This window comes from Hirundo rustica, chromosome 7 (genome assembly GCF_015227805.2).
Source record: "Hirundo rustica isolate bHirRus1 chromosome 7, bHirRus1.pri.v3, whole genome shotgun sequence".
Taxonomy (NCBI): Eukaryota; Metazoa; Chordata; class Aves; order Passeriformes; family Hirundinidae; genus Hirundo; species Hirundo rustica.
In genome coordinates this window covers 10507419-10535051 of record NC_053456.1, presented here as the reverse complement: position 1 = coordinate 10535051, position 27633 = coordinate 10507419, and the positions used below count along the sequence as shown (strand labels likewise).

Genomic DNA, 27633 nt, shown 5'->3' with positions numbered 1-27633 from the left:
TTAATTTTATTCTTTATGTTATTGCATCTGGAGGTAATAGATTGCAGTACAGATGGAAGATAATTTTTGTTTCTGACAAATGAGGCACACTAAAAATCCATTAAAATTTCTCTTAATTTATTTTATTATGGAAAAATCCTCAAGGTTTAGGGAGAATTAATCCAAAACACAATTAATGGAACCTGTTCTGAGAAGTCATTCAAAAGCGTCGCTCTCAATTACTTTTGCTTTATAGTCAGTGGTTTTATTTGGGTGTTAATAAAATTTTGTTACAGTCTGTAGCTGCACTTCACCAAATAATTATGCAGTGGCACTGGGGCAAAGACTTGCACACTGGGTAGAAGGTACTGCATTGTGTGTGTTATTTTTATGTGCAGACATGCAAAGTTTTTCCTGGTCAGCACAGGACATGGAAATGCTTCCTACTGAACATAATCTCAGCAGACACAAGTTGTACTTGTGGATAGACCACCATCTTCTCAAGTGGTATTTGCTCTTAAGGACAAACATTTGCATGATTACCCATTGTTTTTCTAGGAAAGTTTTTGGTGGTTGCAGAGGTTTGCTGGAAATGCAGTTAGAATAGTTACTGAGTATGGAAATTTGCTGTGCTCAACTCTGTAGGAACTATAACAACCCATTTGAATAAGTTAAAGGATTTTTTTTTGTCTTCTAAACAGATAGAAAAATCTGTCACTTCAAGTAAATTTTTTCATCTTTCCTTCAAGAGAACTTTATTTTCCAAGTCTCTCTGATAAATTCCCGTGCTGCTGTTTGCTCTCACTGCATGAGCGCAGAGCTGCCTTCTTTATTCTCTGTGTAGAGTTTTATCCCACCCTAGTGGCCAGTTGCGGTCCTTTCCTGTTTCCATTTTGTGAAGCTTTAGGAAGGCACAATTCTACCAAGTTGCTAATAAAGGTAGTTACCAGTGGTTGGACTTGAATTTTCAGAGGCATCTGGAGAAGGTAAATATCCAGTGTTACAGCTGGACCTCTTTAAAGCTTTCGAAAATCTTAGCAAGAATTGTTTGTTGTGAATAAACATTTTGGTCAGACTCCAGATGATGATTTTTTTGCAGACATGTCAGTAAGTACTGATTAATCCTAATTCTTGTTTTAGTGTGATAAAGGAATTGCTTTAAATCCCTGTGTGAAACTGTTTTAACATGCAATAATTCATAACTTTCATACTGTAAATGCCTGGTATTTCACTTGTTTCATTGTAAAACATGGCTTTTTGTTTTATTCTTGCAGAATGAAGGTGAAGATTTCAGCTATGTTATTGCATTTTTCCTTGGAACAGCCGCCTGTTTGTACCAGGTGTGTTTTTCTGTTTGCATAATTCACTAGAGTTCATAAATATTACCCAGTCATGCATAAGTGTTACCATGTTTTCTTAAATATCACAGATACCTGAATAGGGTGAGTATAAAAAGTATTTTCTGCTGTGTTTTTTTTCATTAATCACAAACTATCGTGTAATAGATTGATACAAAAACTTCTGTTTGGCATTTTTCTCCAGATGGATGATTAAGACATTTAATTAAGACAATTATCTCTAAAGTCACAAGCAGTGGAGGTTATATTACTTTCTTGAAATAATAGGTTCATAGTTCAAGTAGACTTAACCATCTGAATAAATAAATAAATAGCTTACTGCTTCTTCCCTTTGAGCAGATTTGAAGTAAATACAGGAATACCTAAGCACTGCACCCTGGAATTGCCCTCACTTTGTACTTTAATGTGCATCTCCTTCCTTTTCAGAGTTTGTGGCCACCTTTCACTGGTTTCTGTTTCCTGCCTGACACTTGCCCTTAGTTTTCTTGTATGTCAGTTTTCCATTTCTGCATCTGAATTTGACTTTTGTTTATAATTTATAGCAAGGTGTCCACTGGCATCTCTCACTCAGTGACACTGCTGTTACATTAACCTATGTCTCTATGCTCAGTTATTATAATTACTTTGACTTTTAATCTTTGACTTGTGGAGTATGCAGTTTTTACTTGTTTTTGTGTGCCAGTGTTTAGTACTGTGTCAGACAATAAGAAAATGCCTTTCTGTCACTCTTTTGTCCAGGTTATCTGTAATCTTCATTCTCTACAATTTATCTCTAGCAAAAATATCACAGTGTGACTTGTGTTCTTCACCACTTGTTGACTTTCCATCAACTTCTGTGTTAAATAATTTAAGTTGGTGTTAATTTTCCGTGCCAACAGTCTGTTCCATATCAGATAAGGTAGAGCTCCTCCATTCTTTTTTTTGTGTAAAAAATACACTTTTCCCTCCTCTCCCAAACTGGAAAGCTTATTCTTTATAAAGTATTTGTGTGTGTCCATTGAGACATGAGGATGTGTATCTTTCCTTCACTGTTTGCCTTCAACAGAGGTGTCTGAAAGAAAAATTCATGTAACTTGGACTGCAGGCTTTTTATTAATATTCAGAATACATCTGCTGAAACTCTTATTTCCCACCCTCTGGTTTCATTCCTGCAATATGTGATGGGTCAGTTTTCAGAACTGAGGGATGTTGGTTCTCTGGAATGTTGTGATGTTCTTTGGCTGAGTTAAGAGCTCAGGACATTAAGTCCCTGTGTTGCATGACAGCACATTTCACTGTCATTCACCCACCGGGTGGGTGCTGTATTGTCTTGCTCTGTTGATAACAACGCAGCAGTGTGTCTCTAGTTCCCAAGGAATGTTTATAACTCAGGTGTGCAGACAAAAGAACAGGACTTCCATGGATGATGATGTTTTAGGCTCACTGACGTGATAACACTTCCCTTTAGTAGTGGAAAAACAACCCTCAGGAGCTGCATAACAGCACCTGTTATAGGAAGCTGTTAAAAGTGGTGTTCTGGCCTTCTGACTGCTTTTTGGCCTTTTCATCTGTTCTGTAAGGGGCAACTCCAGTAGTTCAGAGCTAGACCATTGAAAGATACGCTTCAGAATTCATTTAAAACAGCTCTTCAGTAAAATTCACAGTCATGTGACATCATGTTATAGTAACATTTTTAAACTACTCTTTTCAAGCCTTTATTAATCATTTTGATGAAGCATATCCTGACTCTTACTTTAATCTTGGAAGCAGTCACACTTGTTTGTACATTGTCAGTGCAAGTGACAGCACTAGGAAATTATCTCAATTCTTATTGCTGAGATACCAGTACCAGCTAATTGCTCTTTTAGATATGATTTGTGAAGTTGTCAGCACAAGTAGGTTGCATTTACTCTGCCCAAAAAGGCCAAGCAGGTTCAGAACACTTCTATCTAGATTCTGAAACATGCAGATTATTCATCTCTAGTTTTACTCTGCTTTGGAGGAAAGACATACAAATCTTACTGATAGTGCTAGTCCTCACCTCTCTGACAATATTTAGATATCCAGACAGTACAAATAGCTTTGCTGCTCTCAGCCACACTTGCAGGGGAAATGTATGCTTTATAACAAAGTGGTACAGTTCAAATAGAATATAAAGTAACCTCAATAAATTGCATTGTTCAATTGCCCTTTTTTGAGGAACATGAAAAATGAAAAGAAAATTAAGTAGAGCTTTTTTTGACTGATAAAACATGGCAAATGCCCAGGAAGACCAGAAATGGCACTTAGATAATCTGATGATAGATGCTGTTAAATCTGTGTGACCATAGTTATAAATCCACTGGGAAAAGATTTGGAATAGAAAGTAAGCATAAATACTATTGTTATCTACCTTAAAGCTTAAAAGAAAACTTCTAAGCAGAAATTACCTGATTCCAGGGAAGGGGCTTTTTTTATTTTGTAGGGATTTTTTTTATTATTATTTATTTTGTGGCAATTAAGGGAATAGTTCAAACAAAGGAAGAAATAAAAATAATGTCTGGGTAAAAGCTGTGTCCTTTTAGAGATAAAAACTGAGGCAAAAGAACAGATTTCCAGTTATAGTAAGAAGAAGGCTGAGTAGGGAACTGTGGGCAGTCCTGACAGACTGTGTTACACCACAGTGTGCAGAACATTGCCTAAAATGTGGTAGAATTACAGAGAGTAATTGTGATTGACAGTAGTTGTGTCCCTCTCCAGATGTGCTCAGTCCTGCAGCAGCTGAAGCAGGCAGTGGCTGTGGGCCTCTGCATCAGCCCTGGCAGGACTGGGAGGTGTCTGGGGGATTGCCTTGTGCTGAGCTCTGGGTATTGTCCTGTCCTTCCCATTGCTTTCCTGAACAAGACTTCTCTTGTTCCTTCTCCGCTGCTTGAGTAGAACAGAGTTTATTTTGGCCAGAGCTTGCCAGGAGCATCCACTGTCTTTTGTCATGGGCCACTCATTGCAGGCTGTAATTAATTATTACGAGAGAATTGTTGTCAGAGAGGACTTAATGCAAGCCAAATGTAACCTTGTGTTGATAACAGGTACTCTTTCGTCGTTCTGTGACTGCTGAGTTGATACTGTTCTTCCAGGTTTGATTCAGACTTCTGCTTGGTTTGGGCTGCAATTTCTCAGCGACCAGATAGTTTTTCTTCAGCGGAAGTTATTTTCCATGAGGTAACCTGATCTCTTTTTTTATTTCCTGACAGTGTTACCTGTTTGTGTACTACACAGGCTGGAGGAATGCCAAATCCTTCCTGACTTTTGGGTTGATCTGCCTGTGTAACATGTACCTGTATGAGCTGCGCAACCTGTGGCAGCTCTTCTTCCATGTGACTGTGGGAGCTTTTTCCACCTTACAAATCCGACTGCGACAACCCCAGGGGAAGTCCCCTGATTACAACGTCTGACAAGTCCTGGAGCATCGAGACCAAAGTCTTGTTCCAGTAGTTACTCTCAGGAATGTAAAGCTGTTCTCCAAAAGATGAAGCTGTCTGAATGGGGCTTTTTTTTTTTTTTTTTTTTTTTTTTTAAACTAAATCGGTGTAAGATGCCTGTGGACATTTTACACTTGGTGGTTGAATCTTTTTTTTAATTACTTTTTTATTTTCTTGAAAAGGACACAAAAGAACATGGGACTAGAGGAGGAAAGTGAAGCATATCCGTGCAGTGGAATGTATGTAGAATATGACTGGTGGCATAAGAAAGCTTCGCTCATACATTCATGGAGATAATCTGATGTGGAATTATCTGATGGTATTGCGTGATCGCATTATCTGATGGTAATGTGGAAGCACATTTGTACGTTAACGGAGGAATGTGTAGAGTATGTTCTGCATATCCTGCAAGCTTTTCACTTCCAAAATCAGTTTTGCCTTTGTGAGGCAGTAGGGAATAGGCTAATTAAGTAATAATAATGCTATTGCATATTAGCAAACTAGATGTGGAATATGTACGAGACTAAATTTTGGAATGTTTTGTTTCACATTGACGTATATGTGAATGTTTTCTTAATTAAAATGTAACCTGGAAACTCAGTTTCTGGGGATTGGCTTCACCCGTGGCGCTCTGTCTTGTGCTGTAAGTTCTTTAATGTGTTTTCATTCATGAATTTCTTTTAATTATTCTTTGAAATTGGTTTATGTAGATAGGGTTAATTTTTTTGTAATTATTCAAAAACTTCTGCCACTAAACCCAGAATTCTTGCACACTTTATGTGTTTGGACTCTGGAAGGGTTGAAAGAGGACAGATTGGTGAGTAAATGGAGTGACTTGCACTTGTTGGAATACTGTTCTTTTTATATGTTCTTCCTTCCATTCAGAAATGGATCAATAATTAGGTCAAACCTGAGACAGACAACTGGTGACAGGAAAATAATAAATCAGTCTGATTAGCTTAAACAAGAAATACAGGGATTGTCTTGATTCTTTGGGCTGTATGGGTTGGGTATTTTTGTGCTGGGATAAAACCTCTGTGATTGTGTTGAGAGAACAATCATATGCTTCTAAAGATGGTGAATCAACCATAGAGGAGCATTACATACATTGGGGTTTTATTTTTACATGACAGTTATTTATGATGCTTTATAATGTACAAATAGATGTGGTTGTAATCAAGCCTTGATGGCAGAGAGGTTGCAATGCTCTTGTGTTGCTGGATTTGGGAATTGGCAGAGCTTTGCTGTGCTGTGAAATGTTGGCCCAGGCAGATTTTCTTGGGCATTTCATACCAAAATGTTATGGTTTTAAAAAAGTTATTTAGTGTCAGATTTTTGACCAAGAAAAAAGGAACTGGGCATCTTATTATCTTTTTAAATAGATGGAGTATTATTTAAGAAAATTGTGCATAATATAACCAAGAAGAATTAGAGAATGAAACTGCAGTGGGAAGTGAAGAGGTGTGTCTCAGCCTGCTGTCTGAGGTGAAGCCTTTGGAGAGCGTCTGGTGTGCAGGCTCCAGGGCTGGTGCTTTGCAGTTCATTCCCTCCCCTCCCCACTCAGAGACAGGGAAGAAGGAGATGTTTGTGAACATGAGCAGCAGACAGCCTTTGCTTAGCACCAAGAATTGCTTGTGTCAGCAGCCAGTGCAGGGCTCTGAGAAGATGAAGAGCAGTCCTTTACCATTGAAAATCAGTGATTAAAAAATAGAGCTATTACATTTTAAGTATAAAACCAGGTTTTATTTTGCTTATAGTGTCTCCATTGATAGGCAGGGAAGCTACTGTGAATGCCTCAAGTACCGCTTAGTTTTTAATTCAGGTTGTGCACATACAGAATTTTTTGTGGCATCATTTCTTCCGTTTATATGTTGGCAGAGAATTTTGTTTTCTCTGAGGCACCATCCCTTCCTTCTGTTCCCAAAGATCCATTTTTAAGGAATGAAAACTTCCTTTGTCATAGCATCTGGAACCATTATTCCATTCCAGTTACACTGGCATTAAACTGATTGCTGATCAGAAGGTATAATGAACAAATGCAACTGCCAGTGTAACAGAAAACAGTTGAGGTTTTGTTTGCTTGTTTTTACAGCACTGATAAAAATCCCATTTCACAATGAAAAGTTAATGAGCATGACTGTTCTTCATTACGTGGTATTACAAGGTGCTAAAAACATGGCTTCTTAGCATGTTTGAGTTTGTAATATTAGAAGTTGCTGACATTTTGGTGTGAGAGCAGAACCAAGATAGAGCAGGCCAGGTTGGAGGTGAAAATTTATTGAAAATTCCCAGGATTTCTCAACCCTCAGGCAAGGGCTTCCCTGCTGATTTTACCAGGTACTTGAGTTACCAGACTTAGGAAGGTGAATTCAGAAAAGCTGATTACTCTCTTGAACAGCAGGTTTTGTGAAGTGCAGATGGCCGTTTGTGGTTGCTGGTTGTTCTGTGGGATTTAGTAGGGGCAGAGCCCATTTCATGCTGTGTTTATAAAGGAAGACCTCCTGAAAGTTGGAATGGGTTCATCCAACACCCCCAGTAGAACGTTTCTCTTTCAATAAGGTGTCACTGTATTTGCTTTCAGGAAGGAATGACCAAAGGCTTGCCTGACTAACACAAGGTAGGTATATAATGCCATTTCCAGTAGATGGCAATAGTTATTTCCATCTGGAATTCTCTGGGGCCAGCTGCTTAAGGGCAGCTCGCTGCACTGCTGTCCCCTGGAGGGTTTTATTGGAACTCCAGTGCTGTGCTGCCCCAGCCGCCCTCCGAGTGTCAGTGCTGGGCTCTGCTGCTGCAGAAATCCCAGCTGGGGAGACAGGGCTGGCCCCAGCAGTGCAGCCGCCTCACCTCACTGCAGGCAGGGACTGAGAGGTGCTCAGGGACAGAAAATATGTAACTGCTTTTTACAGGAAACTGTCCGGCTCCCAAATGGCAGGGAAATGTTGCTGCTCCTGCCCCCCATCCTGCCTGAACTTCAGTTTTCTCATCTCCCCGGAGCCTACTTGCTCCTTCAGTTGCAAGGACAGAGTGGGTCAAGAGCATGGAAACTTGAGTTTTTTCAGCTTAAAACAGCTGAGCTGCCCTTTTCCCAGCAGCATCCCAGGCTTGCTCTCTGTGACAGCTGAAGTTCAGTCTGGAAGTCATGGTGCCCTGAGGAGCAGTTGGGAAACTTAACAGAATGAAAATATTTGCCTCTGGGCATACTTTTGACCAGGTGCTGGTGTCTGTGGATGTTGTGTAACACATAAACAGCCAGGCTGGAGATATTTGCAGTGCAGGACACACATCTAAGAAACTCTGTGTGTCCCAAATGTATCATTTTGTTAAATGCAGGCAGATAGTTGATGTAGCCAGATCTGTGTTGGGGAGAAGTGGCTAAACACCTTAAAATTCATCAAAATGCTTTCTGGGTGGGAAAAAGATGCATTTGGGGAAAACTTCAGTCTGTGCACAGTACTTGAGAGGGCCCAGCACTGGATACTTCTGCCTTTCCTCCCCTGGGGAATACCCTTTTCCACAGAGTTAAAAAAAGTTGCTTGCATCAGACAATGTCCTAAACTGCTGTTTGTATGCTTATTTAGGAGAGCATAGAAAGTATTAAATAGTTCTCCCTCCACTTTTCATAGAGACTGATAGTTAAATACTTCATAGTTTTTTGTTGCTGCAGCTGTGCTCTCAGTACACTCATAAAATCCCTCCTAACCGCTAACAGATTGTAGGGCATTTTGGTTTTTAGCTGCCTGTGTAATGTCTTCTCAACTAAAAGAAGTCAGCTGGAAGCTGCAGGGTTTTGTTTCTCAGCTCTACCTCAAGCTCCTCTTAATTGAGACAGTCATGTGTCGTGTTTACTTTTACCTGTAAAGATTGAAAATGTTGCATTAGCAGCAGTGCTGCCTCCTTCCAGTGTCCTTGAGAGGACAAGTACCAAGGTACCTGAGGCATTCTTTGGCAAAGGTGATATGCTTTTGAAAATACAAACTTTTTTTTTTTTTAAGCTGTTCAGTTACGCCAGTATATTTTGTCAGCTGCCCTGAGACTGATTCTAAGGGCAGTTGGGAGCACAAGGAGGACGCGGGGGATGTTTGCTGGGCAGCCAAGCCCCTGGGGCTCCGTAACGGGGCAGTGCAAAGGACCAGGGCATCCATCGGTGCCAGACGAGACCTGGATGTTTCTATTTGCAGATCCAGCATCTCCTACACAACAATCTCCACCAGCCAGATGCAGCTAAAATAAAACAGAGACACTTTACCAGTGAAACAGTGTTTAATATAGTTAAATTACTTAAATAGATTTCAATTTCCATGGGAAATCATAACTGTATCCATTTTTGCAAGATCCAGAGTTAAGAGTGTGTGAATACCCCTTGAAATGATCATGACACACTGTCAACAATCACAGCTAGAGATACTGGGGACTTGAAATTTCATTGACAACACAACTTCATAAGATGAATCAAAAGTTAAGAAGACTGCAGACTTCTGGAAAGCAGAAAGCAAACCTAAACCCAAGTGTATGGCATGACGGTAATGAAACTCAGTGAGGGACAAAGGGGGTGGGAGGTGGAGGAGGGGAGAAGGGCATAACAGCGTGATGCAACTTAAGTATTCTGCAAACCAGGAAAGATGTAAAGGAGCAAAAGTATAGTACAAGGGCAGACTTGGCAGTTTTACAGAAGTCAATATACTATACTTTTCAGAGATGTTTCCTAGTGGAAGGGAGAAGGAAAGGGGCAAGGCCATTCAAGCTCACGTTTAAATGGCTTAATGCTCAGGTCATGCTTAGCAATACAGCAAATTAATTAAGACACGTCCATGGATTTTCACTTTTTCTCGTTGCCTAGTAGGAAAAAGAAATCGCCACCACCATAGTGCAATCATTATGCTGTGAGTACTACAATAATTCTGCCCTGAGAAGAGTGGAAAACAAGTTTATTAAATGTCAAAAGATTGGAGTAATTTTTAGTGATAGCCAAATTCAATATCAAAACTTTCCCCTCATAGAATATAAAAAATATAGCTTTTTTTAAATTATTTTTTTAATAAAATATCAAGGGATTTTTTCTTTCATAGCTAGAAAAGGTACATAAATGATAACAGTGAACGATTCAGAAACCCCCCCGCTAGTGATAAAGATGCCCAACACAGTATCAATGGCACTATTTTGAGATCGACCACCTCATATACACACTTGCCATCACTACCTTTTCTGAAGATCACCTAATTCCTGAAAATTGAAAAATCTGTGAATCAGTTTAAATAAGTGCTTACTACAGGAAAGTCAACTCCATGCTGCAGCACATAGTTCCTGGTAATGTCACATGGCAGTTAAAATGTCAGACAACTCTCAGATCAGCAGAATCCTATTAAGACCACCTATGAAAAACGATTCTTTAAAAATAAAAGTTCAAATGAGCTTTTTTTCCTTTTCTCATAAGAGCTCCTGTTAAGAGAAGATCTGGTTAGAGCTCTTTTTGACATGTTTGATACCATCTCAGTGGCTAAAACTCAAAAGGTCCTGTTTCCATTGGGAAGCCGCCACTCTCCGCTGGAATGCTGCACGGAACAATTCTGTGACTACCGTAGGTTTTTCCTCTTCTTTGGGGTTGTAGATTTTTCTGGATTTTCATTTTAAAATGCATCTGATTCAGCCTGGAAACTCACCTGTTTGTTGTTGGTTGATCGTATAGTGATAATCTGAAAACTGCCAAGTCTGTGTTCAGAGTATTACACAGAAAAAAATTACACAAAAGTCTACAGGTTATATACACCTCCCCCCACACCTCGGTGTGGACAGCCTGCCTTCTAATTTATATATAATTTACAAAATATAGAATTTGGTATATCTGTTAGATCTCCATGTTTTCAATATTACAAAATAAAAAATACAAAAAAACCCACAACAAATTTCAGGGGAGTTCCCCCCACAAAGTGTCTCTTTACATCTAGTCTTCCCCATGTAAACCGATAGATACCAAAGAAGAGCACAGATGACTTTTTAATAAATATGGTTGTAGAGCCATCTTCCTTTATCCTGATTTTCCCCTTCATCAGGTGTGCCAGCCCCACTCAGAAGAGCAGTCGTTTAGCCGTGGAGAAGAAGGGAAAAGAGGGGGCCAAGGCTACAATGTCTTTTGACACTAAAACATTACCAATGCCCTTCTAAAAGGCCTTTTTGTGTGCTGCAACAGTGGGTGTCAGTTTTGAAAGCCCATTCAAAACAGCTAATAAAAGCACAGTGGTACAATTCAAATAGCTGGCAGTATGGGATGGAAATATTATGGGAGTGCAAATCCATTCCAAAATAATGCTTTGTAGTGAATCATACATTCCTTCAACCAAGTAAATGTTGTGTTGCGTCAATAAATACTTAAATAGCTTCTTATGCCATCCTGTGGTAGCAGCCTTTATAAAAATGCCGATTTCATGTCTTATCTGTGAACTCTGTAGTGCACATCTTTGGTCAACTTAGCCAGGAACGACTCCAAGGTGGTTTCTTCCTCTTGCCTTTCTTGATGGGTGGCCAAAGAATTCGCTGATACCAGCTCTAGAGTCTTGGGGTGAAATTTCAACTGCGCCGCATGTTCAGCTTCACTGCCAAAAAATGATTCTCTGATTCACAATCCTGGGTAATGCAAAATCCGTCTTTGTGTGGCGCTGCAGTCGGTGCTAACTAATCGGAGGCCCTTCATTTAGAAAGTAGGTGGTCATTTCCCCTTTGCCTTTGACCTTTATGACCCCTCGATACTCCAGCTGGTAGTTGTTGGCTGCTAAAACCTGGTACATGTCTGTGGTTACCTGCAGAATAAACAAGAGTAAACAGATGCTTGCCTTCTCTCCCACACAGCCTTTCCATCTGCTCTTGGAGTATTCCATGGACAAAATAAAGTGGGATCAACTCTTTTGTTTCTAAGTCAATCAACGTTTGCACATCAGTCACTAACTGAAAGGTTGGCACAAGGTGCTGAACAAACGCAACCCATTAGAACCTGAGAAAGTACGGATGTCACACGCAGTTCACAACTGGGGGAACTGCATTTTTCAAGATCACTGGATAAAGCCTAACAAATGAGTCACATTTTTTAAAATACATCAGTCAGTTCAGTCTACTCAGAGGCAATCATAGTATCACCGGAGTGGCAGTAGGAAAACAGGTCAGACTTACTAAAATATCCTCAAAAATTACCTAGAAGTTACACAGTGGATGTAGAGCTTAGGAGTCAGGGGTTGTTTTTATGAGGGAGAAGGTAGTGGGCAATGGGAGAGAACTGATGGAATGGAATACTCTAGCCAGCATCCAAATTGTCTCTGCAGATGCCAGTCAAAAATAATCACTTGTGCTGAAGAACAACAGAAGTTTAAAGACTGGATTTACTGAGGTATTTATTTATTACAATGTATTTTCTCACCCTTTTTTCAGATGGCTTTACAGACCATCTCATAGGGAAGCCTAAAGAGTGATGCATAAATATGGATCCAGTTAAATGACAGGCAAGGGAACAGCGTGGCTGCTCCTCTTGGGCTTTCCATCCTCTGCTCTATTTTTATAACCCTTAAGCATTTTCCCAAGGAATGCCATTCTGTTATTGTGGACACTAGCTCAGCAGAAGCAGGACAGTGGAATTGAATCACTCACTGGAAAGGTCACATCTGAAGGCCAAGGAGATGTGTGATTATCAGACAGGTCCTATTAACAATCCCCTTTCTCTGCTGTGGATCCCCATCCCGCTGATGGCTGGACCCTTGCCGGCCTCACGCCACACGTGGCACAGTGAGCAGCAAACTGAATTACAGAAATTCTGAATCAGGCCCTTGGAAAATGAAACAACCACCACACACAGCTGAGCAGCACGTGTGAGCAGGGATCAGCACTGTGCTCAGTGCCAGTGAGGCACATGGGGAAGGAAGGTCATCTCAGCACTTCCACCCAGACCTAAAGTGCAAGTTTTTAAACAAATGTTGCAATATTGGTCACCCTTAAAAGACAACAACCATCAACATTTCCTAAGCGGCTTTTTTTTCAGTTCTGTGTAGGTAAATGTATGGAATAAAGGGATAAAATGAACCCAAAATTTCCATTCTAATTAAGTTTCAAAAGCGTAAGTGACACAGGGCTGTCAGTGTAAGTTTTCCAGGGATTGCCTTACCTGAATCCTGTCGGGCACTCCTGTGCTGTCCATTCTGCTGGCTACATTCACTGTGTTGCCCCAGATGTCATACTGGGGTTTGCGGGCTCCTATCACCCCAGCTACGACAGGACCAATATTGAGGCCTGGAAGGAGAGGAGAAATATGCTCACATCCATTTACTTGAGGCAGGTTATTATTCAGACAGTAAAAACCCATCCTGAGGCTCACTGGTTCTAGCTGTGCTTTACCCTGACATGTACAGCTATGGACAAACTGTGGGCAGAGAAATGTTAAAATCGAATTTGGCTTCTTTGATCCATTACGCCCAACTGACTGGCAGCTCGGGCTGGATCTGCTAACTCCAAGAGCTACTCTCCAGTGCCAGATAAGGAGGTAAAGTTTGTTTGGCTAACGAGCAAACTGCTCACTTGAAGGCAGCACATACGTGCTGCAGTGCTGAGGGCCTGCAAGGCAGCAGCACACAGCCTTCCAGAGCAAACACCACACTTGACATCCTCAAATTTCTTCTCCCTTTTCTGTTGCTTTTTATTCCCTGACTTGAAAGACAGTTTAATGTCCAAGAATGCCAGAGCTGGAAGCACAGGGGCAAAATGAGCCCAAGGTCAACCACCATGTAAGACCATGCTGTGGTAGGAGCTACGCTGCTTCTGTTTCCCCGGGGAGCATCAGTGATGCTGCTATTCCCTAAAAAACTACTGTGAGGCTTCATAGAGGCAGAAGTGGTCACCAGGCACCAATCAACATCACTGCACAGCTAATGTAACATCTGTGGTTTTTACTGCCCATAAAATCCCCACCTCAGAACGACCACATGGAATCCTCTGAGCACAAGGACATTACCTATCTTCATCTGGAAGTTGTTGAACGAATGCTCATTAATGTATTTCATTTGGTCCATTAACCTCATGGCAAAATCCGCCAAAGCTTTGATATGTGTCTTCCCTTCCTTGTCGTACGTGGAGTCGTTGAGGCCTGAGGCAGCCATGTAAGTGCTGCCAATGGTCTTGATCTTCTCCAGCTGTCGGAATTGGTCTTCACTTATTATCTGTGTCACAAGAGCAAGAGAAGCAAATAAACCTTGACAAACACACAGATGCTGGTGATGTCCATGCCACACATCCTGCCTTGCTGCAAGCATTACAAAGTAGTGGACAGAGCCAGGAAGATAGAGGAAGAAAGGGGATTGGATATTCAAAGGAGTGACAAGGGAAAAAAAGGGATTTCAGTGTGGAAAAAAAATAAAACCGAAGACCCTTAGGATAAGAAGAAATGAACCATGGATTCGATAAACCACCCTCCTTCAGGATCTCAGTAAAGCCCAACTAAACTCACGGATTCAGTTCACTCTGTTCTCCCAGTTTTTCTCTGACTTACTTCATCAAAATCAGCAATGATTTCATTGAGCAGCCTCAGACACTCCACCCCTTCATTGTTGGCTTCCAGCTCCACATAAAACTCAGAGAAGTTGCTTATGGAGGCGAACATGACAGCCACACACTCGCAGGACTGGTAGTACAGTTCATCATTGCGCCGCTCCTGAGCCAAGAAATGGGCTGCCACATCCTTGGGCAGAATGTTGTGGAGGAGGCGTCTGTTGTAGGCCTGCAGCTCCTCCATTTCCTCCTTCTCTTCGGTGGCCTAGTTTAGTGGGGAGACACAGTGATGCACTTACTCTTTTGGTAGCTGCTCCGGGGAGGGGAAAAAAGCTGAAAATTAACTTGCAGTGAGGGCAGAAATAGAACAGGGGAAACTGCAAAGGAGAGCAGAACCAGAGAGATGCAGAAATTTGTGTTTTGCAGTGGAAAATGATCCAGCTCTTCATGCACACACGTATAGAAAAGGAGACAGAGAATAATGTCAGAATCCAGCATTGTATTTCTGAGCTCTGAACTGGGTAGCCACTCAGTAACTCACCCCTTCCATTGTTTTGCCATTTATAAATGAGGATTACAATGTTTATCTGCTTCCCAAGGAGCTTTAATTAATTGTTGCTTCCTCAGTGCCTTGTACTCAAAACCACAAAGACCTATAATTAGAGTAATGTCCTGCCACCCAGAAGGTAGAAAATCTAAATAAACCCGCAGTCCTGTGGCCCCCCAGCCATGAGTGCTGGCCAGAGCCCAGGCCTGTCCTGCTTGCTTGGGAATCACATACAGGGCCCCAACATCACTCATGGGCACAAGTAGTGAAAACATTAACAGTGAGCCCAGAACAGGAGCAGAGTGTGGCATTATCCACAGTGTGTTGGTTAGCCAGTACTGCTGCCTGGGGGCTAATGAAGGCTGGACATCGAGCCAGTTCCCACTGCTTAACAGGAAACTGAATGAAAATGCAAATGTGAATCTTTCACACCCTTGAACACAGCAAACTAAAGCTCACTGAACTCTGGGAAACAATTCAGCAGTGAATATGAGCTTCCTATATTTAAAAATTATGTTGTGTTACATGTTCCTGCAGCAGGAACAGTTCAGTTGCCCAAAATCATTAATCTCCACCTTCAGATCTATAACCCTTTACCATGGGCACCATCCAAGGTATATTTACAAGGAAAAAAGGGGTTGAAGAAAATAACTGGGATGAGATGCACAGAGTATGCAAAGCACCAAAGAAGAGCAGAGCATTATTAGCATGCCCAGTTATAAGCCAGATTCAGATTAAATTCAAAAGCACTTTATCACACTCCTCAACTCGACAAGCGAGGAGTCATTTTATATTAGCAGTCATTTTACATTAACATCAAAGACCACATGTGATCCTCCCACAGCCAACACCCACTAACCTGAAGCTTCCAGAGGAAATCAAGCCTTGCAGTGGATTCCACTTGCTGGGCATGCAAGTACAGTGCCAGGACAAAGACAGTAATGATGACAGGGGTCACAATCTTCAGCGCGACTCGTGTCGTCACCGGGGGGCTGCAGCCAAGGAAAGAGCAGGACTTCCCTGTTACTGGAAGAACACGGCCTCGCCACGCACTACACTTCCCACTTGAAGGCTAACCAGCCTCTCAGGAAAAGGCTTTTTTTTTTTCTTTCTCCTCAAAGCCTGTGTTGGCAAAGGGACAAACAATACCTGCAAAAAGCTGGAGACTGGCTCACGGGTGCCAGTTTCTAAAGAGGACTTGGCAACTGGAAATGTAATCCAACTTCTTAGAAAGGGTTGTCATTGATATAAAAGCCACTCTTCAGAGAATGGCCACACATGCTAAGGGTGACAACACCGAAATGCTGACAGCCCCTCAGACTGTCTTCATCCTGTCTTCTGCACTGGCTTCCCCAGGCTCCTGAGCTTGGAACTGCTCTAACTTATGGCTTCTCTAATTAATCACTTCTTAATGGGCTTTGTCGTGTAAGTGTTCTGTAAGCTGAAAAGAGCACTAAGGCACATTCACACCTCCTCTGACAAGCAGGCAAATAGAAACTGTTAAATATGAATTACAGAGTTATACAGTATGACAATATTTTGATAAAACCTTTATTTGTATTAAAAATAAGCCCTGAGCTGACATAAGTCCCACATGGAAGAGGATGCTCTGAGAGTCGCTATCTATACCAAAGGGCAATAGTCCACTCAGGACATTTGCATTGTGTTGTACCTGCTCACAGCAATGCAGAAACACCAGACGCCACCGGTGAGTACAATGTGCTAATATCGCACCTTGTGAACAGAAAATACCTACCAACAAAAACCTAGAAAATATTTCATGCCAAAGTGACTCACCATGAAGATGTATCATTTGTAGACACGCTGAAAAAGAAAAGCACAAACACAAGGTCAGTGGAGTGTTTGGCTCCCGGCAGCTCTTACCCTTCTGCACATCATTGCGCAGCACCTCTGCAGTGTGGCACCTCCAACACTGTGAGGGGCTACAGCTCTTTTGAAGAAAGTGAATAGAAGATAGGAGGGAAGGAGAAAAACAGGCTTCTGAGCTACACTCAAAACTCCAGAGTGATCGTGTGACATGGATAATGTGGGTAAAATATATAAGGAGCATTATGAGTGAGAGAATAATTTGGGATTTTAATGTCAATGTGGAATGCCTATGCATCCATCACTACTTCATTAGTCTGTAGTCTGACCTAAGGAAGAAAGCTTTGGGCTTTTTATCTTGTGAGGGGATAGCTCCTTTCTTCTCCTTTTATTGTGGCATGGAGATACGTTTAATTCCTTTAACTCTAATCCTGCTCCCTTCTTCTGCACATTCCTCACTGCCAGCTTGTGCCCAGCTCTGGGTACCACACACAAGGGCACTGAAGAAAACCCGTCAGCACATTCCTATTACTATTGACAATTCAGCAAAGTACCCACGTGTATCAGAGCTGCTGGGGGAGATGGAGGGTGTGCTTTTTGACACTGAAAGCACTGAACGGAGCTTTCTGGTAGGCAGCAGCTGTCTGAGCTCCTGATTGATTGACTGCTTAATGCTGCTGGCTTTGTTCTCGAGTGTGGGACGAGTATTAGGTGGCTGAGAACCATGTGCAAGCATCTTTTAAACCACTATTTAAATGGAAGGAAAGAGATCAGTGCTTAAATGACTGGAGTGTCATTGATGCAATTAGAACTTTGCAGGCTAAAAATGTGATATTAGCCCAGGAATGTGACAGCTTTCGAGAGCTTCAGGCCACAGATTTATGGGGTTGGAGGGAACCTTGCTACACAAGCAGATATATAAATGATCAAAATCAAAATAGGCAAGGGAACCTAACAGGAAATCTAAAGGGAACATAACATCAAAAAAATAAAAGAATAGCAACTTTCTAACCTTGTTTGTTCCAAGGTATTTTCTGCAGTTCTGAGCATGGAATTTCTTCTGACATGGATTTTGCAACCCACTGTTGTCTTGTACACGATCTATTGCATGCCTCTTGGCCAGCTCCAGCACTGAACATGTGTGCTTGGACACAGACACGGTTTGGAACGCCTGGGAACTCCCACATTAGGGGCTGGAGCTAGCTGGAGACACTTCCCACATGCAGCATGATTCCCCTGCTACCCTAAAGCACCGCCTGGCCAAGGATGACTGACTGCCCCGCCCCACCCAATCACTCTCTCTTACGATGGGAGCATGGCAGACCTGACCCCTAGCACTGAGGCTGCAGCTCACTGTGGGCGTTACTCTTGCTCTAAAACCTCCATCAGAGACCATGAAGTGCAGCAAACCCAGTATTTACAATAACTCTCTGGGTAAGTGAAGATGCCCAGTGCAAGCAGTACGGGTGTTACATCAGTAGGTTGTTCCCCCACGGAACAGACATTTCCAGAAGCAGATGGTTCTTTAATTACTGGAAAGGAACACAGAGAGAAGCTTGCTAACTGCACTTCTGCTCAACTGAAGTGCACATTTTTAGCAGGAAAGGCAGTTCATTTTAGAGACAGCTCCCACAGGACCAGAGCATCTCACTTTCCCCAGCCACAGTGGCAAGGAGACACAGCTGGAACAGAAATGATGGGTTTGATGAACAAATCACAGGGCAAAGCTCTTTGGGCTTCCCCGTGCAGGAACCGCTTAGAAGATCACATTGGCCCATCACATCCTTAAACCAATGCTCTAGTTTTATCTTCTGTACAGGGAAAAGGTAACTCATGATAGCCCTGTGCATGCAGTTACACTCCACGTGTCACACGCGGTCAGGTCTAGCAGCTCCCAACGTGCTGCAATCAGCCTTTCAGCTGCGTGCATGCTGGGCTGGTTTGTACACACAAGTGTGAAGTGACATCTGCATCACTCCTAATTAGTCAGAGTACCATAGTGCCTGCAGAGCAGACACTAATTATGTAGCTACAATGGGCACCCAATTAAAGCAGTATGAGGTCATGGTGGCTTTTCTGTTTTTTCAGTATCAGCTGGACAATAAGGTCTATCTCTGAACTCTGTGCTACATGCTGAGCTCCCATTTCCCACAACACACAAATGGCCATCCAGACACTGAGGCAATAAATAGCCATCCATGGAGCTCTTTGGACAAAACAAATTGTCCTGGATTCCACTGGAATAGAGTTAAATTTCTTCCTAGCGGGTGCAGTGCTGTGTTTTGGATTAAGTATGAGAATTATGTTGATAACATGCTGATGTATTAGCTGTTTCTAAGTAGTGTTTATACTAAGTCAAGGACTTTTCAGCTCCTCAACAACCCCAGCGAGCAGGCTGGAAGGACACAAGATGTTGGGAGGGGACATCCAGGACAGCTGACCTCAACTGGCCAGAGGAATATTCCATATCATATGGCATCATGCTCAGTATGGGAACTGGGGGGAATATCTGGCCTGGGGCTGCTGCTCAGGATCTGGCTGGGCATTGGTTGGCAAGTGGTGAGTAACTGTATTGTGCATCACTTGCTTTGTCTATTCTAATCCAGTTATTATTATTACGATTATTATTTTCTCTCTTTTCTGTCTTTATCTCAACCCATGAATTTTCTCACTTTCCCCTTTCCAAGTCTTCCCCATCCCAGCACAGGGCAGTGAGTGAGTGGCGGTGTGGGGCTGAGCTGCAGCTGGGGCTGAACCACTGCACAAATCCCATCTAGTGAGAGATAATACAGCACCACGGAAAGCTATTTCTGGGAAAACATGCTAACCTTCTCCACTTTATTACTGACATTCTGATTGTGAAGTGATGTAAATTATACTTCCAAGTGCTGTAATTTTGCTTAGTGCTTGAATTACAAGAATGAAATTATATTTGAGATACAAAATGCTTTTATTTCACTAATTGTGTTAGAAAACACTAAATAGCTTCTGCTGATGGAACACCTAATATCTGAAAAAAAGGGAAGAAAACCTCATTCTCCTTACACCTCCCCACAGAAAGCTCCACGGGGTTTCCTACCTAATTTCACTCACTTGAGTTAACAAAATAATTTAAGCGATCACTGCCAATGGCAGCAAAAGCGACACTTCCATTAACTGGGAATGCCAGCAAAAGCTGTATATCCATTAATTATTACTGGGCACACAAGAATGCTGAAATCATGGAATAGTCATGTGAAGGAGAGGAGTAACCAGAAGCATCGGACTTGAAGGGTTGATGGTTAAAGATGGCTCAAAGGGCTGATGGTTAATGGCCATCCTGAAACCTGAGCAACTACAGAAGGTATTTAATAACACATGGGGAAGGGCCATGGGAATCTTCCCAAACACCCTCCTGTCCAAGGCAGGAACAACCACAGCTATCAGCCTTGACAGATAGATCACCTAAATTGGCATCATTTGATTCACTCACATTTAAGTACAATTGTTGCCTTCAAGGGAAAATCATCAAAACAAGGAGTTAACACAACAATGCAATTCCCAGCGAGAAACAAAACTTGTGGGGGAGGACAGGCTTGTAGATGTGCCAAACTTCCCTCCCTGGTGAGGGGACCTCCAGGAGGTAGGGAACCACTACAGCACTGGAAGGAGGCTGCCACCAGGATTAATGTGTGACCTGATGACAAGCCAGCTTTTGTAAGTAAAAGGGCAACTGTCCACTCCCACTGAGCCCAGACCCTTCTGCTGGGAATTGTGCTGAGCCCAGCTTGATATTGGTTTTTCAAACAGGGACATATGTCCAGCAGCAACTAGCAGGAGACCACTGATCATCAAGCACCACCATTCCACCACCCCAAGCTGGGTTTGATATATTGTGGTGGCTCACAACACATCCCTGAGCGAGCTCAAGTTGGTTGGAGGATTGGTTGTAATTTTTTTTTTTCTTACATGAGAAATGACATTTCTATATTGGGAGTGTAATATCAGAATTAAGAATTACAAACTACAGCTCCCCATTTCTGGAAGAAAAGAAAATACAGATCTACTCTGATTCCAGTTATATTCCGTTATTAATAGACAGTCCACTAATCAAGTCCCACATTAAAAAGATCTTAAAGGGAACCGTATTCTCCTCCTCATCAGAGGCAGAGAGCAGCACTGGCAAAGCCTTAACTTCCAGCCGTGCCTTCGCTGGCATCCTGCACTCCCTCGCTTCACCACAGCCTTGGCACTCCCATCCACCTAATGCCACACTGAAATCCCGGTGTGAAAGAAATCAGGAGAAGATTTCAGAAGTGAAAGGCACTTACTAGGTGTTGGCTGTAACCAGAAGATCTGCATTGTCAAAAAGGTTGACCCCTGGCACTTCCACAATGAGAACATATATAAATTCAATGATTAACATAAGGATCAATTTTCCAATACAGCTGATCTGAAGGAACACAGAGCAGGCCAGGAGACTCAATAAGACACTGTAGGTAAAGTACTGTATAAAGACAAAAATGGGAAAAAAACAAAAGAGAGATGAATGTCAGCTGGATAAATCAAAACTGAAAACAAAGGAAACTAAACACAGGGACAGAAAGGGATTGGTAGTTTTGTAGTTGAGCTGACCAAACATATAAACCTGGGACTGCCTGTGGAATTCTCCCACGTTACAGAAGTTAAAACTGACTGGATGAAGAGGAAAACTGTGGCATTTTTCTTCAGGCATTACGTGCTTCACTCTCAAGAGGTGCGAACCTCACAGCTGGACACCCAAGGTTGTGACGTAGCTTTTCCCTGGACAGACACAGTCACTAAATTAGCAAAAAGAGTCACCCAGTTATGCTGGATTAATTGTGCTTTAAGGCCAAATTCTAGACTCAAATTTGCCTATCTGTGCAACACGTAGGACCAAGGGTATTGGCAGTTCCCACTCCTGGACAGATGCCCACTGGAGGCCAGTGGGAAAGCACTGTCCCCTCTGACATGACACACGGGCTCCAGCAGCAAGGTACAGGCTGGACAAACATCCCCATGCCCACCCCGTGATAACCCCATGAGAATTTGTCCAGCCAGAAGCTGCAGAGGTGCGCCTGTGTGGCTGTGGAGCACCTCTGACACATCTGGGTGGTGCAGCAGCAGCTCCTGCCAGGCCGGGAGCTGAGTGTTCCGCGTGCCAGCACATCCCAGTGTGACTGCGGGTGCCATTTATGGCTCCTGGGAAAGATAGCAGGGGTGCAAAATGAAGAGAGGCATGTTATCCAGCTCACTGCTATCAAATCTGTGAAGATTCAAGCTTCCACTCTGTCTGGACAGGCCTATTTCTGGCAAGAACCCCATATCGTGTGCCTGAGGCAATCCATCCTTTCAGTTAAAAGCAAGCCCTAGTTGAAGCAGAAATATGCTTATGTTATGAGCTCATTTATTAATAGCCTGAAATATTAAATTAGAGAAAATAACTTGTACAGCTTGTACTTGACTCCTCAGTCTTGACCGAGGGGTAGGATTCCATTGTCTCCTGTGTGGAGCAGAGGGAGTAACAGGAAACACCTGCAGCAGATCCAACATGTGCCTTGCAGAGTGCAGGCAAGGAACTCCTCACTTCTTAGCCCACTGAACAGAAGGACCCGGCTCAAGGCTGCCTGAGCAACCTCAGTATGCAAAATGGTTATTCTTCATTCCTCTCTGTCCTGGGCCAGCACTCCATACAAATCCATGCTGGGCACAGACTGTTTCTACATCTCCACTGTGCCAGATTCTGCTCCTGGGTCTTTCTGCAGACACACTAAAGCCTCTGCAAGCTTGAAAGTCTCAGTAGTGGTGGTCTGAGAAACCTCACTGAATCACATAGGGACCATATTCCTGTTAAGTTAACAGGAAATATATTCAGTAGGATATCAGGACTTTCAGTAGCACCTTGGACATCTGGATGGTAACAGATCCACCATAAATCTGTCAGGTCCCCATAAACCCAGATGACCTTGACATAAATTCTACCTCCATCCTAGACAGAGTTGGTTTTTTTTTTCCTTTCAATTTCCAGCAAACAGAACATGTAACAGCCATGACCTAAAAACTCGGAGAAAGGTCTTGAATAGCTATGCAAAAAGATTTTTTTTCCTTTGTAAAGTATTCTACCAGTGTGAAAAACATATCTGGACTGGTTTGGGTTGTGGTTTTTTGGGGGTTTTTTGGTGTTTTTGTTTGTTTGTTTGTTTGTTTTTTCCCATTAGAAGCATTTAAATTTTTTTCTAAACAAGATGTCCTGAAGACACAGGAATTGCAATGCAAATTGAAGCAGACCACTGTCTGGGCTGCTGACCTGTTTGAGGCCAGACCTACCATACCTTGGGAAAGAATTTACAAACCAAGTTTTTCATCAGGATATAGAACAATGGAGGGAAGCAGCAAATCTATGACTGGACACTGATTTTCAGAGAACTGATTTTTAGGTAAAACTGAGCAACCACAAGCTCCTTTGAAATGACATGCAGTTTTGCATGCCATTATGGACCTCATGGAGAGGGACATTTTCCCTGCTACAGGCAGGATCCAACTATTTTAAAAGCCTACTAATTATTCAGCCCTGAAGGAACTTAAACATTAATGTGGATTCATGACAACTTCAGACACTTAAGTCTGCATGTGGTAGCCTCTGTCAGTCCTGTAATGTCAGTCCTGTAATATCAGTCCAGGAAAACTGCTTTCCTCAGAATCACTGAGATTTATCTCATAGGTTTTATAGCCTTTTTCCAGACTGACCTCTGAAACCCATTTTTTTCAAGCAATACCTCTGGAAAGTTGCAGTTGGGCAAAGGACTGTCACAGAATCCCTGCAAGGTGCCCAGGCTGTAGTTGGAAGTCAGGTTGCTGATAAGGCATATGTCCACCCGGTCAGGAGTGATGTTGTATTCAGCAGCCATGCAGCTGGCAAGATCCACAGTGCTGCACATGAACTGGAAAACAAAGGTGGTAGTAAGCTCCACAGCATAGAAAAAGAGAAGAAAACAAAATAGTTTATATCAGTTTAAAAGCTCCTCGGAAATGGCTGTAGCAATGTGCAAAATATGCAACATGAAACTGTCAGCTTATGCTTTACTGCATGTGCAGTAGCTATGTTTTTTCTCCCCCAAAATATTAATTAACAAAACCCAGCCCCCAGAGAACAGCCCATCTCTCTCTGAGCCTGAACTCAGCAGTGGTGTTTGGAATCACAGCCAGACCACCTCAGTCTCAAAAGTGCAACCCAAAGCAGAGTCATCACGGTGCCCGTGAACTGATCTCTGCTCTCAGAGCAGGAGGCAGCAACGTGCAGGGCTGGCACAAAGCCCAAGGAAACTTATGTCCCACTCAGTATGGTGGGAGTTAAATAACACATCAGCCTCATGCCAGCCCTTCCTGAAGGGACACACATCTGGTTGGCTCCTGTACTTGGAGCAGATGCATTTAAAGAATCATAAAAGGACCTGGGCACAAATCAGTACCAGGCATATAATGGGCTCTAGGGATGGAGCTGTTGGGCTCCCATTTATTTTCTGTTCCCCAAAAGCAAAGGGCACCGGCCTCAGATGCTGTCAGTCCTAGGCAGGACCATGTTAAATTCAGTGGTTTTAAGGGTCACAATACTGCAGAGCACCAGTAAGAAAACAATGCAGAACTAAATGGATCAAAAGGAAATAATGGACATACCATGTTGACAAAGGCAGACAGAAAAACCAGGATAATGGCAAAGACTCCAACTAAGGTACTATTGGTCCTGGACTGTACAATCTTCTTAGAAAGAGTCTGGAGAGGAACTGGGAAAAGCTGCATGAGAGGAAAAAAAAAAAAAAAGAAAAATCAGATACATAAAATCCTTGTTTGTTTTACAGATTACAACCTGCATTTGAGCTGCCTGCATGCTTCAGCGTGTGTCTGTGTGGATGCTGCACAGGGGCTAGAGGGTGGTGATGGGGCCGGTGGCTCTGGGAGAAGGGCGAGCAGAGATGTGACTGCCTCATGGCAGCAGGCCCAGCTGGCTCTCCAAATCTACTTAGCCTTTCCTAATGGGAGTGATGGCTCCTGAGCCCGGATAGCATGGCTTGCAGGGCTTTGCTCATCCTGTCGTGAGAAGCAAACCACAAGCCATCTGTGACTGCAATAGCCAGGAGCTTGAGCCTGCAAATTACCGGAGCAAAAATTTAAAAATGCCGAAAACACACGTCGTGTCTCTTCGATCACCAAGGCGTCTTGCAGAGCTCCCTGGTGCCATTTCAGACACGGACTGGTAAACAGGCGAGCCCCGTGATCCGCCGGACCCTGGGCAAAAGGCGCTGCCGAGAGCAGCCGGCCCAGGCTGGCGTGAGGCGCTTTGCTCCGCGCTGCGGTGACGCGAACCCCCGCGGGCGAGGGCCCACAGGGAGCTGCCGCAGCCGCACGCTCGCTGCTGCCAGGGCCGGCAGCTCCCTGCTGATGGCTACCGACCGCAGCCCTGCGAGCCCCGCTGCGGCTGCCGCATCGCACCGCTGCGTCTAACATCTGTGTGCTAGAGCAGAGCCTGGCCCGGGTCACCCTGCCGGGGCCCGGGTCACCCTGCCGGGGCCCGAGGCCTCCCTGCCGGGGCCCGAGGCCTCCCTGCATCGCGCTGGCTGCAGGAGCGTCCCGGGGACAGCCGGGGCAGCCCTCTCCCTTCAGGAGCCACCGCGGTGCCAGGGCAAGCTCAGGGCTGGAGCAGGAATGCCAGGAAAGCCTCGTGCCCTGAGACTGTCCCCCCACAGCGCCCTGCCCCTCCACACCACCCTGCCGGGGCAGAGGGGCTCTGCCCAGGACCGCAAATCCCTTCCAGGGCCCGACTCTCCCTTCCCTTACTCACTGCGTGAATAACCGAGCCACTAGAGGGTATTTTTAGAGACACAAAGAAACAGCAGCACAGCGCCATGGCGCTGCAATTTAACTATGACTAATGTTTCTATTAAAAGTCTTGCTTTTCCCTTTTATCCTTCACTCTTACATCTTCGCATATGCAACATTTTGTCAGCGCTGTGCTTCCCACACAGCAGCCCTGCAGTGTAATTACCGAGTGCTGGAGCGGCCAAGGCGCTGCTCAGCTGGGGACTTTTGACAGAGGCAGGGAGAGGTTGTGGCAAGAGTTTTGAAAGAGTGGATTTCACCTGCTGCCAGCACGTGCTGCAGGTGAAAGGAGAGGACAAGGCTCTGTGGGGGACTGGAGTAAAGGGGAAAGTGGGCTTGTAGCTTATTTGCACTGAATGAGTACATTGAAATACACGGAAAGCTTATGCAATCTTTCAGGTTCAGTCACAGCCACTGTAAAACAAAGGAGAACACCTTTCTCTCAGAAATAAACCTTGATGACATAGGAATCTTTAGCTTTGTTGATAAGCCACAAATGAAAATATCTCTTTGCACTACCATGTCCAGCTGCTTCCACACAGATGTCATCGAGCAGAGCCCTACTAGAATAGCGACATGGAAAATCCAATGGGGCTTTCGTCTGCTCTAGCCCCTATAGGATTTGGAAGGAGAAGGAGGATCTGTACTGCATTTAGACAGTTTTCTCACGAGATTTGAGCAGCACAGGGTTTCCTGCCACCTCTTTGTTTAGGCCTCGAGCTCCGCAAAGGTATTCAGGGATCAAGCCTCCATCTGTAATCTCTGGGAAATCAGGCACCTAAATAAAACTTTGGAGTGTTTTGTTGTGGATTTTGGCTCAAGCCCCTGCTGCCAACAATCCCAAAAAAGCCTGACTTTGAACCAAGCCTGAGATATCAAACAAAGCCATCAGTGGAAGACACTTAAATTCTAATGAAAACATGTTTTCTTTGTATTAATCTTGGTTCTCATTACTTTGCAAACTAGGAACAATTTTAGGTCAGTAAACAAGTACAGCTGGGAAAAGTCCTGAAGAAGAAAGAAATGCCAAAACCCATAGGAGGTCAAGCTGCAGTTGAGAGTGCAACAACACAGTCATGCCGTGCATCTGAGGAACCTCAGCCTCATGAACACCTGCAGCTTGAAGGATTCTGTGATAGACATGGGGAGCCTATGTCAGGTCTGACAATTCAGCTCCATTCTTGCAGTGCTTCCTCCATAAAAACATCCACAAGTCAAGGGTACAGCACAAAAGTAGAAAAAAAGAAAAGAAGATGACTTTCTGTCCCATTTTTGAAAAAAAAAACCCAAAAGTAAGACCTCTTCTGTCCTCATAAAAGAAGCAGAATATCAGGACATTACAGTACAGTGAAAATCCAAGCAGCACTGCTGGTTGGCCTATTGTTTTGTACTGTGCAAAGTGACACTCAAATCCTGCCTGAGTGAAGAACAGGAGATCTGATGAAATGGCAACTCCCAGTGTGCATCTGCTGTACTGAGAAGGGGCTGAGAGAAAGGATGTGATCCATTTGGGCAGCTGAGATCCGTGTTTGGGCAGCCACACAAGAGTGAGGTCACTCAGCACTCTTGAAATCCCCGTGTAAAGAAAAATAACCACAATGGGAAAAAAAGGAAATTGGATTGTCCAGGTGATTCCAGTTTACTCTGAATTGAAATGCATAAGTGTGGGTGAAGGAAGAGCACTGCTGTGCAGGTGAAAGTACAAGTTTAAAAAGTGATCCAACAAGTAATACGTTGTGCTGAAAATAATCCATAGCCTCCAGTCATTTGCATGACAAAATTACTCTAAATAAAGCACATTATTTGGAACAACAGCTGATCTAGGACAGAAGAGAAATATTTCTTCTTTTTGTCTTCTTAACATCTAGTGTGGGTATGGAAAACTGCTTAGATAATTGCTGTTATGTTGTAAGATGAGGTCTTTGAGGTCTGATTTTTCAATTTATAATAAAAGCCTTTGAGTCATTTTGAAGTACATTAAGATGCTTCTGGAGTAAAAGACAACATCTCCAGGCAACTTGATGTTCCAAGTCCATTTATGTAACTTATTTCACAGTGATTTATTAGTCTATTAAAAAAGTACAGTTTTCAG

General features: G+C 43.2%; 2 protein-coding genes across 4 annotated transcripts in view; one reads left to right on the top strand and one right to left on the bottom strand.

Annotated features, from left to right (window-relative positions):
- Positions 1-5745, top strand: part of SEC22A (SEC22 homolog A, vesicle trafficking protein) — a 30415-nt gene extending 24670 nt beyond the window's left edge. For all 3 annotated transcript variants that reach the window (XM_040068875.2, XM_040068874.2, XM_040068873.1), the window contains exons 7-8: positions 1254-1319; positions 4547-5745. In XM_040068875.2, coding sequence (XP_039924809.1) covers positions 1254-1319; positions 4547-4747 — 267 coding nt within the window. In that variant the 3' untranslated portion in view covers positions 4748-5745. The remainder of the gene's footprint in view (positions 1-1253; positions 1320-4546) is intronic.
- A 3273-nt stretch (positions 5746-9018) lies between these two features.
- The window catches only part of ADCY5 (adenylate cyclase 5), a 204460-nt gene continuing 185845 nt past the window's right edge, over positions 9019-27633 (bottom strand). Inside the window, exons 13-21 of the mRNA XM_040068872.2 lie at positions 24342-24458; positions 23444-23608; positions 20978-21153; positions 16638-16664; positions 15700-15832; positions 14295-14558; positions 13761-13965; positions 12918-13042; positions 9019-11568 (exon numbers count right to left, since the gene is read on the bottom strand). Of these exons, the coding sequence (XP_039924806.1) occupies positions 11440-11568; positions 12918-13042; positions 13761-13965; positions 14295-14558; positions 15700-15832; positions 16638-16664; positions 20978-21153; positions 23444-23608; positions 24342-24458 (1341 nt within the window). The 3' untranslated portion in view covers positions 9019-11439. The remainder of the gene's footprint in view (positions 11569-12917; positions 13043-13760; positions 13966-14294; positions 14559-15699; positions 15833-16637; positions 16665-20977; positions 21154-23443; positions 23609-24341; positions 24459-27633) is intronic.